The following is a 16391-nucleotide window of genomic DNA, read 5'->3' on the forward strand; positions in this document are numbered from 1 at the left end:
TGCTTTCTATTAAAACAAGGTCAGGAGAAGAGAGGACTTGTTTGTATAGATTCCCGGGACTGGCTTCAGGGAGGCAGACTGCTGCTGAGACCATGGGAGCACTTTCTAGGCCATGTCTGTCCAGGCAGAAAGAGCCGCAGCGGGAGTTGATGAGATTCACGCTACTCAGCAACCCTTGCAGGTCCTGCCAGCTGCATACCCTGAGGCTGGGCGAGTCTGGCCGACCCTGGATCGTACCTCAAAGTTGGTGTTGTTGTTATACGGGTGTTTCGACTCCCTCACTTGCACCTCCATTCCTGGCTCCTCCATGAACTGGCAGGCAGCCAGGGCCATGGTGCCTAGCATGTTCTCTCGGCAGCCCTGGAGCACCTTCTGCAGTATCTGGTGGGACACAGGCAGGAAACATGGGAAGATGGTGACAAAACTTCGTAGTTCCGCTAGAGACTGTGCCCAGGGCTCCTGAGTTCTGCTATGTGGGTCCCCTGGTTCTACACAGAAGGAAGTAGAAGAGATGCTTCCAGCCCTGTGAAAGTTTGCTAACCCAGCACTACTTCAAAAGACCAAGTTGAAGACCTGATTTAAAAACAAAACAAAAGATGATCACCACTTGTCAAGTTGAAACTTAAAACTGGAGCACTGGAGACTTTCCTGGCAGTCCAGTGGTTAGGACTCCGTGCTTCCACTGCAGGGGGGCACGGGTTTGATCCCTAGTCAGGGAACTAAGATCCCACATGCCGCACGGTGTGGCCAAAGAAAAAAAAAAATAGAGCACTGGACTTAAGAGAATGCACAGACTCTGGTAAGACCCCACGTCTGCCACCCAGAAGCTGGGAGCCTTGGACAAGCCTCCTGGGCTTGATTTCTTCACCAATAAAACTCTCTGGGTCACAACGTAACACAGGTGTAAGTGCTGGCAGAGTGTCTGACCTGAGGTAGACATTCTAGAAACCATGGTTTAAAACAGAAGACGTAAACCTTCCTGGAAGGCTTCCTGTATTACGGGAACAGGCTGTCAGAATCATAATTAACCCTGTCTCCCAGACTTCACACTGTGTGAGACCCTAGGGGACATGAGAAGAGACAGGCTAGCAAGGAGAGTTAGACTCATAAGTCTGAAAACAAAAAAGGAAAACTGCAAGGGCAGGTTTTGTGGGATCGTTACATCAAACACTCTCTGAGCACCAAGTCTGCCTAGGCCATGAGCTCGGCTCCAGGCCAGTACTTGGGAGAGTTTAACAGCGACCTGACCCTGCCTTCGTTGCGTTCACACCTGTCAGGGGGCTGTACAGCCACACAGGTAACCTCACTCCAGGAAGGCACTCACTAGAGGAAGCCTATTCAAACCCCCCCGGCGGGGGGCTGGGAGGGACACAGAGGAGGAGCAAGTGGGGTGAGTGCCCAGCCCGGCTGCCTAATTACCTTTTCCCACTGGTGCTTTTCTTCCAGCTGCATGAACATATCCAGAATGTAGGTCATGTGGGCAGGGCCGCTCAGCTCCAGGATGTCCTCGCTCACCGGCACGTGCCCCGGCCACTCGGCGAGCAAGGACGCGAGCACATGGCGGGCGTACAGGACTGCTGTGGCCTCGTTCACGCGGAAGAGGTAGTCCCGCACGGCCCTCTTGCTCTTGCAGTTGAGCTCTTTGTGCAGGAGGGCGGCGCTCTTGCTGCGCCGCTGCTTGGCGTAGCTCTGCTGCAGTTCACTCTCCGTGCTGGAGATCAGCTTCTGGGTCACGGGGTTTGACTCCGTGGTGGCCTGGTCACAGCGTGCGGGCCGGGACTGCAACCCAAAGACCAGCGTCACAGAGGCCTGGCCTGCTCACAACTGGGGTGGGGGCGGGAGGGACACCTTGCTTCCCAGGTGGGGCGACATACCAAGCATGGTAAGATAATCATGTCTGTATCCACAGCTTTGGCGCTCTGCTCGTCCAGTCTCAGACTCCTGCTGGGCTGCCACCTCTGAGCCAGGGTCCGTATCCTTTCATCGGTGGTGAGCTCATCCCCGTCAAACCTGAAGAGAAGGAAGGAACACAAAGTTGGGCACCTGAGTTACAGAAAGGCAAGAGTTTAACCTGCAGTGAAACTTGCAGAAATGCCGATCCGAGTTATTTTCCTGTTATTTTGCAATTACGTTATTACATTCCATATTTCGCACGCTAGATTCACAGTGTTCATCTATTCGTGCATGCAACGGTGCACACGAACGTGCACGCGTGCCCATGTGCCCACAGCAGAGATGCAAGCCATCCCTTAGGATCCATTCTTCCTTTCATTTAGAAACAAAGTTCCCTCAAGTTTTAGCAAGATACACAATCACCCAGCTGGAGACACAGTTCCCAGTCCTCCTAGCAGCAATGCAACTAGGGTCACGCCAACGGGAGGCCAGTGAGGTAACGCGTGCCATTTCCGCAGCCTGCCCTCAAACAACTGGGTTAAGGATGAGCTCCTTTACCCAACTTCCCCCTTTCCTCTGGGCTGGAACAAAGAGCTGGTGCTGGGGAGCCAGGTCTGACGACACAGGTGAGGACAGCACCCTTGGGGGTGCGGGGTCCCTTGTGAAGCAGACCGCCCACCCACCCTAGGCTGCTGCCTACCTCTGGACTGCGCCGTGAGAGGGAAAACAAATTCCATCCTCCTTGACCATGATACTTCTGTGTCCTAACTGATGCAACCCTGCCTCATCTCACAAAGGATTTGAGGCAGTAGATAATACATATGGGAAAATAGAAATATGAAATAACAAAAGAAAATTAAATTGGAATTGGATATAAATCAGAATAGGAAGTCAAAACTAGGATGTGGGGGATGGAGGAGGAGATTAGTTGCAGAAACATAAAGTTCTCCACAAATTTAAGAGCTGGGCCCGAGAGCTAGCTCTGAACTTCCTGGCCAAGAGGAAGGGTATATTGTTAATTTTATAATAACCCTTGAAGAAAAAACACAAAAATAATGCACAGAAGTGAAAGAACAAACAAACGAAAGGACACTTTTGACCAGAATGTACCAGAAGGTCCTGCTCTGCACCGTTTGCTCCCTGGGCTGACGTGGGAGAGAAACCTTGGCGTCTGTGTCAAAACTCTGCCCCCACAACGAGTTTACTCTAAAAGAGGCAGACTGCGAATATAAAGTTCTTCCTAAAGGAGAAGCACACAACACAACTCAAAGATGAGCCATGCGGTGTGGCACAGCCAGCTTTCGTGTCGCTTTATGAAGAACTGAAAACCAACTGCTCTTTGGCCTGTCAGGAGTTTTTATCCAGATCTTGTTGGCAGGAGGTAAACAGAGTCCCGCCCTTACTTGTTGCCCCACTCACTACACTTTGGCTGCATCTAAATGTCCCTTACCTCTTCTGAACCTCCAGGAAGAAAGAGTCGGTCCTCTTCATCTGCAGTTCGTATATGGCCCGGAGAATGTGCAGAGGGGCATTGAGGGCGTCGTGAGCCATCTGAAGGCCACAAGGAGGAAGTAGAAGAGAGACAATTTAAACTGCTTTAACACATTATTGATGATCTGACCTCAAAAGTGATAAAACAATTATTTCCTAAAGTTACCACAAGTTATAATTTAAGAACATCACATAGGCACTTCATGCATATAAGATTATAAGCCCTAAAACATGGACTGTAAAATCTGCATTACTGTTATAAATTCAAAGGAAGATATAAAACATGGAAACACCAAAAAAAAAAAAAAAAAATCATGCAAACAAATGTACTGCTAATAGTCAATAATTACCCACCAAATTGTATCCATTGCTAGCTTCTCTGTAGCAGCTGCCTTGCACGCAAGTTTGATACGTGGCACATAAATCTAAGTACTGGACTTTCTTTTGATGTTTTTAAAAACTGTACTTGCTTTTCTTATATCCACCCCATACTCTCTGTTTACTCTTCACACAGTTAGATCCTTTGAAGTCCAAGCCCTTGCCCATTTTCACATCATTCTGAGGAAGAGTGGATTATCCAGGGAAAGTAAGAGTGTGTCTGAGAAACTGTGAGGACAGACTGTCATCTGGGGATTTATGGACAGGCCGGAAATTACATGCAAAATTTTACAAAAGTATTTGCAAGTACAGTTTATGGGAGAAACGATCGAAAGCTTTTGGGTCCATGACCCCCAAACATTAAGAACTACTGTTGTAATAGGGCTTTTCCATCCCTCTGGACGAACTCTGCACAATACCGACTGAGTCTTCAGGAAGTGCATTCTCAGGACATCAGTCTGAAGCATTTTCACATGGAGGCTAAAACACAGTCCAAGTCAAAGAGAATCCATTCCTTAGAGTCCCTTCCTCAGTCCACACCGTGACCCAAGAACGTACCAAGAAACATATTCTGGTGGGCTCATCCAGGCTTTCGAGAGGGTCTAGCTTTTTCTGCTCCGGCTCACCCGGGCTGTTGACTGACCGTTCCACCTCCTCCTCCTGGTCCCCTCGCTCATCCAGCTCCAGCTCTCCATGCTCAGCCAAAGTGCTGATCTCCTTTTTTGAGGAGTACAGCATGATGGACAAAATCTACACAGAAAGAAAATCAGGCAGGGCAGGAACATGAGTGTTTAGTGGGTGAGATCTTTAACCCTCAAAGGGTAGAAAGCATCTGACTGAACCTTTTAAAAGACATCAGAATTCACAAAAAGAATGTAAGATTAGTAAAGAAATAGGAAAACATGTTCAACCATACTTATAATCAAAGAAATGCTGACCAGAAACTACAAGGGACCTTCGCGTTTAACTCTGCCCCTGACGGTGTTAAGTTGTTATCACCCTTTTAGAAGGCATTTTGGTGAAATGTAAGGAGCTATACAAATGTTCATAACCTTTGACCTGGTAACTCATCTTCTAGGAATGATGTAAAATGTGTACAAAGTTATACTCCTGATACGGTCAACGAAGCATTTAACAGAAAGGGCAAAAAACCTGAAATCCATCTTTATGGATCATCTGCAGCCATTAAAGATGGTCGTTATGAAAACTGCCTAGCAACTTAGAGAAATGGCCATCACATGACCTCAATTTACTTCCACAGCGTGCTTCGTTGTACAATCTAAACCTATGTATGTAATATAAACACAGAAGGAAAAAAAATTAGAAAAAGGAAATACACGTAATACTAATGGTAGCTGTGTTTGCGGGGGATGAAACTTGGAGTTTTTCTTTCTTTTCTATTTTTCAACCTTTCTGAGTATAAAAAATATAAGTTTTTGAATGTAAAAAAAATTTACTTTAAAAATATTTCCTAAAGAACAAGAGCTCAGATGCTCACCAGGTTATCCATTAATATGTTTTAGCGTATTTTCCTAAAACCTAACCAAATCCTCCTGTGGCAACTGAGAGCTGTTTCCCGGAGCTCAGGCCTCTGTGTGACTGAGAATGGCCAGCTGAGCACCCCCATACAGCAGCAGCCTTTTCTGACCTGAAGCTGACACTTGGCACAGAAACGCCCCAGGGAACCACAGTAATTCCACTAAGAAAAATCGAAGGCCTATGGCGAAAAGTAATAAAATGAAAATTATCAACTAAAATCCTACATAAAATAAACATAAGTGAGGACAAATTTAGGAACTGATTTTAGCTCAAAGGAAGTTTAAAGGGAAATAATAATTCAAGGGCAGATTTACTATCATGATATAATTGGTCAACCGTGTGTTTCCACAAAATACTTCTCTTCCAATATTCTTTGAACAAACACCAAATTCATTTCCCCTGACAAGGGAGGACAGGTGTCATAATCTCTATTTCCAAAAGGAAAGACAAATATAAGACACTGTTTTAACAACTGCACCAGATGAGAGCGCACAGGGCAGAACCAGCTGTAACTGACTGGTGGTTCCAACTCCCAGGCCAGTAAATCTGCAGCAGGAAACAGCAGCAGGAATCACCCTGGTCCCTTACTTCCAGGTCCCGGAGGAGCCACGTTTTACTGAAGCCGGTCCCTTTGCTGCACTTTTTCACCAGCAGCTTCAGCAAATCAGTCTGAAGGAAGGTAGCATGGGTCTCTTCAAAACCATGAGCCTGCCAAACAGAAAAAGAATGATCTGCAACTGCCTCAGAGTGAAGAAGGTAAGGGTCACTTGGGGAGAAGCAGGCCTCTCTGTCAGAGCCCAGTCTCAGCTAGTGGCCCAAGTTCACCTTCTGGTGAAAATTCCAGAGTCAACGGGGAGGATGAAACTCTGAACCTGAGCCATAAGCTAAGTCTGTTCGCTCTCTAATTCATTCACTCAACAAGTATTTCGGAAGCCTCGTACATTCTATGTGCTGAGTCCTGTGCTAAGAACAGAGGTTTTATGTCCCTCTCCTGCTCTCTACCTTCCAAAAGCTTCCCACTGCCCTGCAGACTGAAATCCGAGTCCCTATTCATGGCGGACAAGGTCCTGCAGGCTCCCTGCCTGTCTCCGTGGTCTCATCTCCTCCTCGCACCGTCCTCAAGCCCTGAGGTAGCCCCTTCTGCTCCCTGACAACCAGGCCTGGAGTTGGACCTCTCCCAGGATGTAATGCTCTGCCCAGACTCCTCATCTATCACCTCAGATTTCACCTCCTCAGAAAGGCTCTTTCTGACTCATGGTGGATTTCCTTGCAGGCTCTTTGTTGTCTCCCTCGCAGTTTAGGCTGAAAGCTCCATGACAGCAGGGACCTTCTTTCTAAGTTCAACACTACGTACTCAGTTCCATCTGGCCCCTGGTGCTCGACAAATAGACAAATATTTACGGAATGAAGGATTCAAAGACAGAAATGGTCTCTGCCCTCAGGGAGTTTATTTTCTCTTTCCTACTGTAATGCAAACAACTAAAACAACAGTAGATTGTGATAAATGCCATGAAATCAACAAACAGCAGATGTGTGGTCTCAAGCCTAAAAATACAAACTCTCAGGGCTGGGCCAGAGCTGAAATGCCATCTAGTCCAATCTCCTTGCGGTGCTTGAGTCGTTCCATGGCCTCCTCGCCAGTGTTGCCAAAGTCAGGGAACGCATAAACTTTCCAAATGAGATCCTTCTCCCATGGCTAGTTCTGTTGGAAAGATCCTCCCTATCGATGCCCCTCAGATGGTAGAAGAATCATGTTCCCCACAAGTCAAGGCTTCCCATCTCCGTGTCAATTATTGCCCAGCTCTTTAACTTGTCTGTCTTCTCTCACACCAAATGCCAAACCTATTGCTCCAAGATCCCATAAGATATTAGCTCCCTTTATTCTTCCTAGGATGAACCAGAAGGGACCGTGGTTCAGAGGGAAGTGAGAAACTGTTGAGTCAATTTTTCTTCTCATCTTCCAAGGTTACGGGCCCATTAGGTAGTGGCACCTGGTTCCATGAGGCAGGACTGAAAAATTACAGAGAACCAACTGTTGGGAAAATTCTGTTTCTTCCTTAAGGTTATCCATGTGCAAGGTGTCAATTATTTCTAAAAATAATCAAGATCCTATGATTAACCATCCATTGAAATCAGATGGTACTTCCTTCTAGTTAATACCCTGCAGGTGTTAAATCACAGCCAGATTCATCAGCAAATGGAAGAAGCTCACCACTACCTTTAGTGTTTTGTATAATCCTTTGAGGGCCAGGGACAGGACCCAAGTTGCTTCCACTGCCTCGGGACAATGGCTGTCCATGCTGGTTTGCAGAAGGTGACTGGCAATAAAGGCAAAGTGCTGGGAGTACTGGCTCAGCTGGGCCTGAGAGTTGCTGCATTCCGGTCCTCCTCCTTTCTGGACCAGCTGGTAGTCCTTCACTGAAGGGTGATGTCAGGCAGGAAAAGAAGGCACAAAAAGCACAGTTAATACTTCCTGCAGATAAGTTTCTTCCCCAGTAATGTGCCCTACTGAAGCAAGAACTGCAGACCCCAAAACACAAATCTCTCTGGCTTCAAACTTAGCCGTTATATTTAAGGCCAGCTTGCAATTGAGCACAAAAGTGGTACTGGGCCACCTACCCACCAAGCAACCAAGAGATGCAATTCACATTCCTACTACTCACACAAACAGGTTGTCTCCAAAGGTGTTGAAGGAAGTTCATTATCACAGAACACATGAGAGACTTTCATTTCAGAACAAGCCTGAGTAAAAGGGATCGGATTTACTCTCTTACATTAAACAACCAGAACCCTGGAAAAATACATGAAACGATGGTTTGCAGACATTGGGCAATAGGTAGTACAGGACGATGACCCCTGAAAGAAGGGACATAAACCAGGTAAGCCTTCCAATAGCCCTGGCTATCTGGAGACAGTTTCCAGCCTGCACAGCATGGAGTGGAAATCCAAGTCCAGTTTTAATGAACTGAGGAGACAGAGGTCAGAGTTCAGGGAAGTCAAGGCAGCTAGAACTTATGGGGCAGAATATCACAGAGAAGGGAGATGCACAGAGAGAGGGGTGTGTGGGAGACCCCTCTAGATATCTACAGAGGGTTCCTCATGAGTCTTTGGCTGAATACTGATCTATACAAATGTGAGAGGAAACTATCTAGATAGGAAACTACCTAGTTCTAGGAAAGAACTGTCAAAAAGCAGTAGGCAGAACAATTCTTGGAGCTCACAAAGAACTCTGAGAATATTCTGTCTTCCCACCAGTGAGAGTGGAAGTGTCCTAGTCGGGGGCAAAAAACTATTTGAAGACATAATGATCAAAAAAATCCAAAATTTGATGAAAACTATAAATCTATAGATCCAGGAGCTCTTTAAACCATCAAGCAGAAGAAACATAATGAAAATCATGCCAAGGCACATCATAATCAAAATGCTAAAAAGCAGTGATTAAGAGAAAAACCTTAAAAGCAGGCAGAGAAAAGAGACACATTTTGAAGAGTAACAGAGAATGATGGCTGACTTCACGGCAGAAACTATGCAAACCAGAAGAAAAAAGATCAATATCTTTAAGGTATGCAAAGAAAAAACTCTTAGTCTACAATTTTTTACCTAGAAAAATTCATCTCAAAGATGAAGTCAAAGTAAATATTTCTTTGGTTTGGTAGGACGAACCAAAATAATGATTTTGTAGCAGCAGACCTACACTACAAGAGATATTAAGGGAAGTTTTTCAGGAAAAAAAAAAAAAGATACCAGGTACACACTTGAACTTATACAAAGGAATGAAGAGCACCAGAAATGGTAAATATGTGGCTAAATATTAAAGTTATTGTTTTCTCATTTTAAGATCCCTTTTAAAGTATGTGAATTTTAAAGCAAAATAAATAATGTATTGTGAGGTTTATATCATGTAAAAGTAAAATGTGTGACAACAACAGTACAAAAGATGATGGAATAAAAATAGAAAACCTATGTTTCTTCACTATATGTGAAGTGGTAGATTGTTTGAAGATAGACCACGATGAGTTAAAGGTGTATATTATGAACCCTAATGCAACCAGTAAGAAATTATTTGAAGGTAAACTACTGTAAACCCTAAAGCAACCACTAAAAAAATAAGATATACTTTAAAGCTAATAAGCAAGAAGATAGTAGAGGGGTTTCCCTGGTGGCACAGTGGTTAAGAATCCACCTGCCAATGCAGGGGACATGGGTTCGATCCCTGGCCCAGGAAGATCCGACATGCCAAGGAGCAACTAAGCCCGTGTGCCACAGCTACTGAGCCTGCGCTCTAGAGCCCGCGTGCCACAGCTACTGAACTCCATGCACCTAGAGCCCATGTTCTGCAACAAGAGAAGCCACGACAATGAGAAGCCCGCACACCGCAACAAAGAATAGGCCCCACTCGCCGCAACTAGAGAAAGCCCGCGCACAGCAACGGAGACCCAACACAGCCAAAAAACAAACAAACAAACAAACAAACAAATAAATAAGACAGTAGATTTGAACTCAATCATCCTGATAAGTATATTGAATACAAATGGTCTAAACATCTCAATTAAAAGGCAGGTATTGGGGAGGGATAAATTAGGAGTTTGAGATTAACAGACATACACTACTATACATAAAACAGATAACCAACAGGGATCTACTGTATAGCACAGGAAACTATACTCAATATTTTATAATAACCTATAAAGGAAAAGAATCTGAAAAAAGAATATATATATTGAATCACTGTGCTGTAAACCTGAAACTAGCATGACATTGTAAATCAACTATACTTCCATTAAGAAAAAAACAACAAAAAAAAGGGCAGGTATTGTCAGACTGGATTAAAAAAGAAGACTCCACTATGTGCTATCTACACTTGAAATGTAAAGACACAGGGAAGTTAAAGCAAAAGAACAGAAAAAGATGCATCATGCAAATGTTAGTAACAACAACAACAAAAAGCTAGAGAGGCTACCTAAATATTAAAGTAGATTTCAGAACATGGAATATTATTAGGGATAAAAAGGAACGTTTCATAATGAAATGAGAAACAGACCATACATGCAATTATAGCTGGATACCTCAACATTCCTTTCTCAGTAATCGTTAGAACAAATAGACAAAAAATCAGTAAGAGTATAGAAGACTTGAAAAGCACTGCCAAATGACTTGATCTCAATGACATCTATAGGACACTCTACCAACAACACAGTATATGCATTTTTTTCAAGTGCACATGGAATCTTATTTGAAACAGACTAAATTTTTGACCATAAAACAAATTGCAGTAATCTTAATAGGACTGAAATCATTCATAGTATGTTCTCTGACCACAACTTGCAATCAATAACAGAAAGATATCTGGAATATCCCCAAATATTTGGAAATTAAACAACAAAATTTTAAGTAATCACCAAAGAAAGAAAAAAATCACAAGATGAATAGAAAGTACTCTGACCTGAATGAAAATGATAACACAACATATCAAAAATTATGGATGTGGATAAAGCCACACCTAACAGGAAATTCACAGCATTAAAATGCTTCTATCGACAAAAAAAGAAAGGTCTCAAATCAGTGATTTAGACTTCCACTTTAAGAAACCAGAAAAAGAAAAAAGAGCAAACTAAACTCAAAGCAAGAAGAAATAAGGAAATTAATAACGGAAAGATAGAAATCAATAAAAGAGAAAACAGATATAACAGAGAAAAATCAATGAAACCAAAAGCTGGTCCTTGGCAAAGATCCAATAAGTTGATAAATCTCTGGCTAGTCTAGGAAACAAAAAAGAAAAGATACAAATTACCAAAACCAGGAATGAGAAGAGGCATCTGATACCCCATGTGAGGTTCAGAGAAATTAAGGATCTACATTTTATAAGACCCAAATTTATCCCGTAAGTGAATGGAGAGATATACCATGCTCCCAAGTCAAAAGACTCAGTATCGGTAAGATGTCAGTTCTCCCAAATGGACTATAGATTCAATACAATGCCAATCAAAAGTCTAGCATGTTCTTTAATAGAAACTGACAAGCTGATTCTAAAATTATACAGAAAGACAAAGGAACTAGACTAGCCAACAATTCTGAAGAATAACAAAGTTGGAGAACCTGATTTCAACACTCAGGAGAAATCTACAACAGTAAAGACAATGTGGTATTCACATAAGGACAGATATATAGATTAATGGAACGTAACAGAATCCACAAATAGACACAAACATACATGGGTCAATTAATTTTCACAAAGTTGCCAAGATAATTCAATGAAGAAAGAATTGTCTGTTCAACAAATGGTCATAGAACAATGGGACAGTCACATGCAAACAAACAAACAAATAAATAAACCTTGACTTTTACATTGCACAGTACACAAAAATAGCACAGACAGTGCCTAGTGCTAAAGCTGAATGATAAAGCAGATTATTTCAAGAGCGGACCAGGGCACACAATGATGTACCTTCACTGTTCTATTGATGAAACAAAATGGAAAGTGACATGAATGCCAATACAATTATGTGAAGTTATTTTACAGTCCTGTAGCCACCTGACTCCATCATATATTTAAATTACCCATTAGAAAACAAATGACACTGGCAAATGAAAAAAGTAAATGTTCAGAACCTAAACATCCAGCCAACCCAAAAACACAGAACCATATACACAAAATAACAGTGTGGAAAGGGCCTTCAAAGTGATTCCAATTCAACCACATCACCTCAGAGACAAGCAAAAAGAAGTTCAGGGAGCTATAACTTGTTTTTTAAAAATTCACACGCAGGGGCAAGAACCAAGATATCTTAACTGATTTTAGGGTATACAGAGATTAGACAACTGTCTCTCATTCTTAGAAAAAATAATTATGCTTGGGACCTGTTTTCCTCTTCCGGGTTTTGACATTGACGATCACAGCCCTGTTCTTCTCAGTAAAGTGCTTCAAGATGATCACATTATGTGGTTCATTGGCATTATCCATATAAACACAGCGGGTCCCCGCGCAGAGGACCTAAACATGACACAGACAGAAAAGGCAACTCAGCAGCACATACAGCACAGTGCCTTTTGCTTGTGCCGCTGACTTCAACAAGCACTCAAGGACAGGGTTCTTCCCATCTCTAAGTCCAGGGCCTGGCACAGGCTTGGCACAGAATTGGTTTAAGTGCTTGCTGGATAAAGCCATGTTTTCACAGTCCTCTTCGTCCCAACCAGTTGAGAGATGTGAAAAGTAGAAATGAGATCAAGATGAATGCCAAAGTGAACAACTGTATTTTGAAGTTCTCTGTAATTTAATATATTACAGTTACCTATTATTCAAAGCCAAGAAAATGAATCAAATGGCTAAACTGTTAAAAATGCAAGTTGAACAAACCATCCCATAATCTTGAAAATATACCAATACTGTAAAGGCAAATTATACAACTAAAGAAAAAAAAACTTCCAAAGATATATACGCTGTGCACGTGATGAAGAGGAGGCCAGGCCTTCAGTGGCGTACCTGGGGGAAGCCGACCAGCACCAGCAGCGTGAAGATGTTGGTGTGCTTCAGCTGGAAAGGCAGCTGCTTGATGCAGTGGTCTGTGAAGGTGGCAATGACGTCACGCCACAGGGGGGCGCTGTTGAGTGACCGCAGGATCTCCGCCATGGAGCAGGCCCAGTCCAAGCCCACGCGGCTAGAAGGCAAGAGCTCCATTAGATGGCAGCGCACAGGCTCCAAATTCAACTCATCAGGTCGCCACACTCTAAGGCAGACCCAGAAGCATGCCAATGAGCCATTCATTATATTAATTTAAAAACTACCAGAATGTTAGACAACTCTTTATCTGATCAGGAGCCTACTCCTCTATTCTTCCTTTACTTAAAGGTTTTCTTTAAATCATGAATACATTGTTGTGCTTTATCAAATGATTTTTCTTCACTGGTTGATATGATCACATTGTACTCCCTCACTCCCATTTTGGTTGTTGTTAACGTAGTGATTTTAAAACTGTAAACCCTCCTTGATTTCCTGGAATAAATGTAAAGTAGTCAAAAACAAAACAAACAAATAAACTACCAGAATGATGCTTTTGATATAATGATAAGTGTGTGTGGGGGGGAGATCAAGATTTGTTACTTATATATACTCAAGTCTACAGCTATGCTTTTAAAAATCTCTATAAAAGGTCACGCACACATATGCACTTGTGCACACTCACATTCACGCACAGAAAAAAACGCACAGGAAATATATACTAAAATAGCACCAGGGAGTTCCCTGGTGGCCTAGTGGTTAGGATTCTGGGCTTTCACTGCCATGGCCCGGGTTCAATCCCTGGTCAGGGAGCTGAGATCCTGCAAGCAGTGTGGTGGCAGTGGGGAGAATAAAACAGCACCAGATGTATTGATGTGGTACAAGGCAAGGTGATTTTTTCCCCTCATTTTGGTTTTCCAAATTTGGTATTGTGATTATGTTAGTTTTATATAATGAAAATAGATCTATTTTCTTCAACCCCAAAGCCTACACTTATTACTCTCAGGAAAGAACAAACCAGAATATATATCACCAGAGAGTGCCCAGACTGCACAGCTGTCTTAATGTGGGTTTTAAGCGCAGTTTTAATGTCGGTTGACAGTGTTGCTAATCAAACAAATTCCACTCTCACAAAAGATCCCTAGACAAGAGCACGGAAGCACGCTGAAATTCATCAACAGCCAGATCACTGACCTAAAGAAATGAACACCAAGGTGGGGTAGAGTGGGGGTGGCTACCTGTCCAGACACACAGCTCCCAGGCTGAAGAGCAGGTGGGTGGTCTTCCAGCCATCTGGCACAATGGAACTGTCCCCTGCTGCAAACAGGTTGTGTTTGGCTGAGAGGACCTTGGTCACTGCAGCATCTACCTCCACTGGTGAAAGGCGGATGATTAACTGGCCGAGAAGACCCAGGGTGAGGTGATACGTTTCATTCAGGTGGCCTGCGTTTGAGATGACGACCTGGAACATGAGCGGGAGCACGTGCTCCAGGTCTATCAGGGGGACTGTGGGATCCTGTCAAGAGAGGAGAAGAATCTGTTCAATACAAAAATCTATGTAACCACACCAACTAAACACTCCATCTCCTTCATATAGTATTTATAACTGGCCTGGTGCCAAAGGAATTATGCAGTGTCTTTCACAAATGGCTTAGGGACAATCGACTGTGAAATAAACATTCTCAGGTATCATCTTACAATCCTACTTTAATTTATAATCCTACCCCAGGGATATACAGATGACTGCAATTAACAGTTAATTTCAGTATATGGCTTTCCAAAAGCTTTTTCTATGCATAACACTACCCACCCCACCCCCCCTTTTTTTAAATGCCAATTTGTCTCTTACCGAGTTTAAGGGAGGTAACATGGCTGCTAATAATCCCAAAATCCTCTTCTGGGAACACTCAGCAAACACCTGCTCAGGGCTTGGAGTAACTGCCTTTTCCTCGATGGGCTTCTGACACGATGCTTCTGAATTTTCAGCATCTGAGTTGTAAAACACCAAGCTTTCAGATTTTGCCAGGTTCTATGTGTGTATGAAGAGGCAAGTAAACCACTGCACTGTTCCTGTGCCACTACAGAATCAAGCTGGGACTTTAAAAACCTATTGCTGAACACGTCTTACTGAAGGAGGTCTGTCCTGATCACCCTGGTTTAAGGTTGAGCCCGCCCTCCGATCTCTCCCAGCCCCTCTGCGCTCTCCATTCCCCTGCTCTTTTGCGCTCATGGCATTTAATTACCTTTTAACACACCATATTATTTGATACGGATTGTTTACCGTCTGGCTTCCTTTCTAGATTTTTGTTTTTTTTCAATGATGTATCACAAACACCTAGAAATGTGTCTGGAGCACAGCAGCTACTCAATAAATACTCAATGGATGACTAAACTGTACGTGAACCGGGCCGCTGCTCCTCAGAGGAATCAGACCAGAGTGGATTTTGATGACCTGCATTGACATCGAGTGTCAAACTGTTTTCTGGACCTTAGAATTATAGGCCCTGCAGAGGTAAGCGTCAGCCCCGTCTGAGAGCTGGCCCCACGGACGGGGCAGGATGCCGGCGCTCACCCCTGCCTGTCACAGAGCGGCCACGTGGGGAGGATCCCGCCTCCCCGGGCCCCCCTGAGGACAGGCTGACATCCGCTGCCGGCGCTCCTTCTGCCCACAGCGCCCCCTCTCCTGGCTCCTCAGTCGCCCTGAAACAGCCCTGACCTTGCGCTGCCATCACCAGCAGGTGTCCGAGGGCCTCCACAGCAGAGTGCACAGCACCTCTCCACTTCCACCTTCCAGCACTCCACTCCCTCCCTACACACCTGCTCCCCAAGGGACTGCCTGGATTCTCTGGGGGTTCCCACGCTGGGGCCTTTGCTCGTGTAGTTCTTTCTGCCCTGAATGCCCTTCCCCCCAGTAGACCTCAGCACATTCAAGGTCCCGTGCAGGCCTTATTTACAAGGGCTTTACACTGACACAACCTGTTCCAGCTACACACCCATCACCACTAACACCCACTTGGGCCTCTCTATTGGACAGAATCACATCCCAGCTCAAATTAGTTACACACACCTTTGTCTTAAACCCTCCCAGACGGTCAACACTGTGAGGGCAGGAGCTATGTGTCTATTTGTCTGACTTGGTCCCTGTTTCATCCCCAGGGCCTAGCACAGTGCTTGGCACATAGAAGGCACTCAGTAAATTAGGGAATGAACAAGGTAGGAAAGCAGGCAAGATGAAGGAAAGATGACTTTCAAAGTGTTATCAGTACCATCTGATGCAGAACTGAGAAACCATGCACCCTTGGGTGCTAGCCAATTTTAAATTGTGTGCAAGAAATAAGTCAGGGACGGGTATGCGTGCATTTTAAGATGAAAGAGATCAAGGTAACTGTCAAAGAGTCTTTACCTGGAAGTTCTATAGGTGCGCGGGCATCTGCAGGTGAGTCTGAAATCTGCGTCTGGCAGGAAGGACCCTTCAGTAATGATGCACCTTCCCCTGCCTTGCTCCTCTGCTTGCAGTCTAAAGGTGTGACTTCCTTAGGGACATCCCTCTTCCCCTAAAAAACAAAATGGTGAGTGTAAAAGAATTAAGGTTTCT

At 44.0% G+C, this 16391-nt stretch overlaps 1 protein-coding gene across 3 annotated transcripts in view; it reads right to left on the reverse strand.

Moving 5' to 3' along the window:
• ZZEF1 (zinc finger ZZ-type and EF-hand domain containing 1) overlaps positions 1-16391 on the reverse strand; it is a 114735-nt gene that overhangs the window by 12724 nt on the left and 85620 nt on the right. For all 3 annotated transcript variants that reach the window (XM_068530080.1, XM_068530079.1, XM_068530078.1), the window contains exons 38-49: positions 16200-16350; positions 14646-14785; positions 14035-14312; positions 12782-12956; positions 12160-12292; positions 7520-7719; positions 5890-6009; positions 4321-4512; positions 3344-3444; positions 1875-2010; positions 1420-1779; positions 238-381 (exon numbers count right to left, since the gene is read on the reverse strand). In XM_068530080.1, coding sequence (XP_068386181.1) covers positions 238-381; positions 1420-1779; positions 1875-2010; positions 3344-3444; positions 4321-4512; positions 5890-6009; positions 7520-7719; positions 12160-12292; positions 12782-12956; positions 14035-14312; positions 14646-14785; positions 16200-16350 — 2130 coding nt within the window. The remainder of the gene's footprint in view (positions 1-237; positions 382-1419; positions 1780-1874; positions 2011-3343; positions 3445-4320; positions 4513-5889; positions 6010-7519; positions 7720-12159; positions 12293-12781; positions 12957-14034; positions 14313-14645; positions 14786-16199; positions 16351-16391) is intronic.

This window comes from Eschrichtius robustus, chromosome 20 (assembly GCF_028021215.1).
Source record: "Eschrichtius robustus isolate mEscRob2 chromosome 20, mEscRob2.pri, whole genome shotgun sequence".
In the NCBI taxonomy this organism is placed as follows: Eukaryota; Metazoa; Chordata; class Mammalia; order Artiodactyla; family Eschrichtiidae; genus Eschrichtius; species Eschrichtius robustus.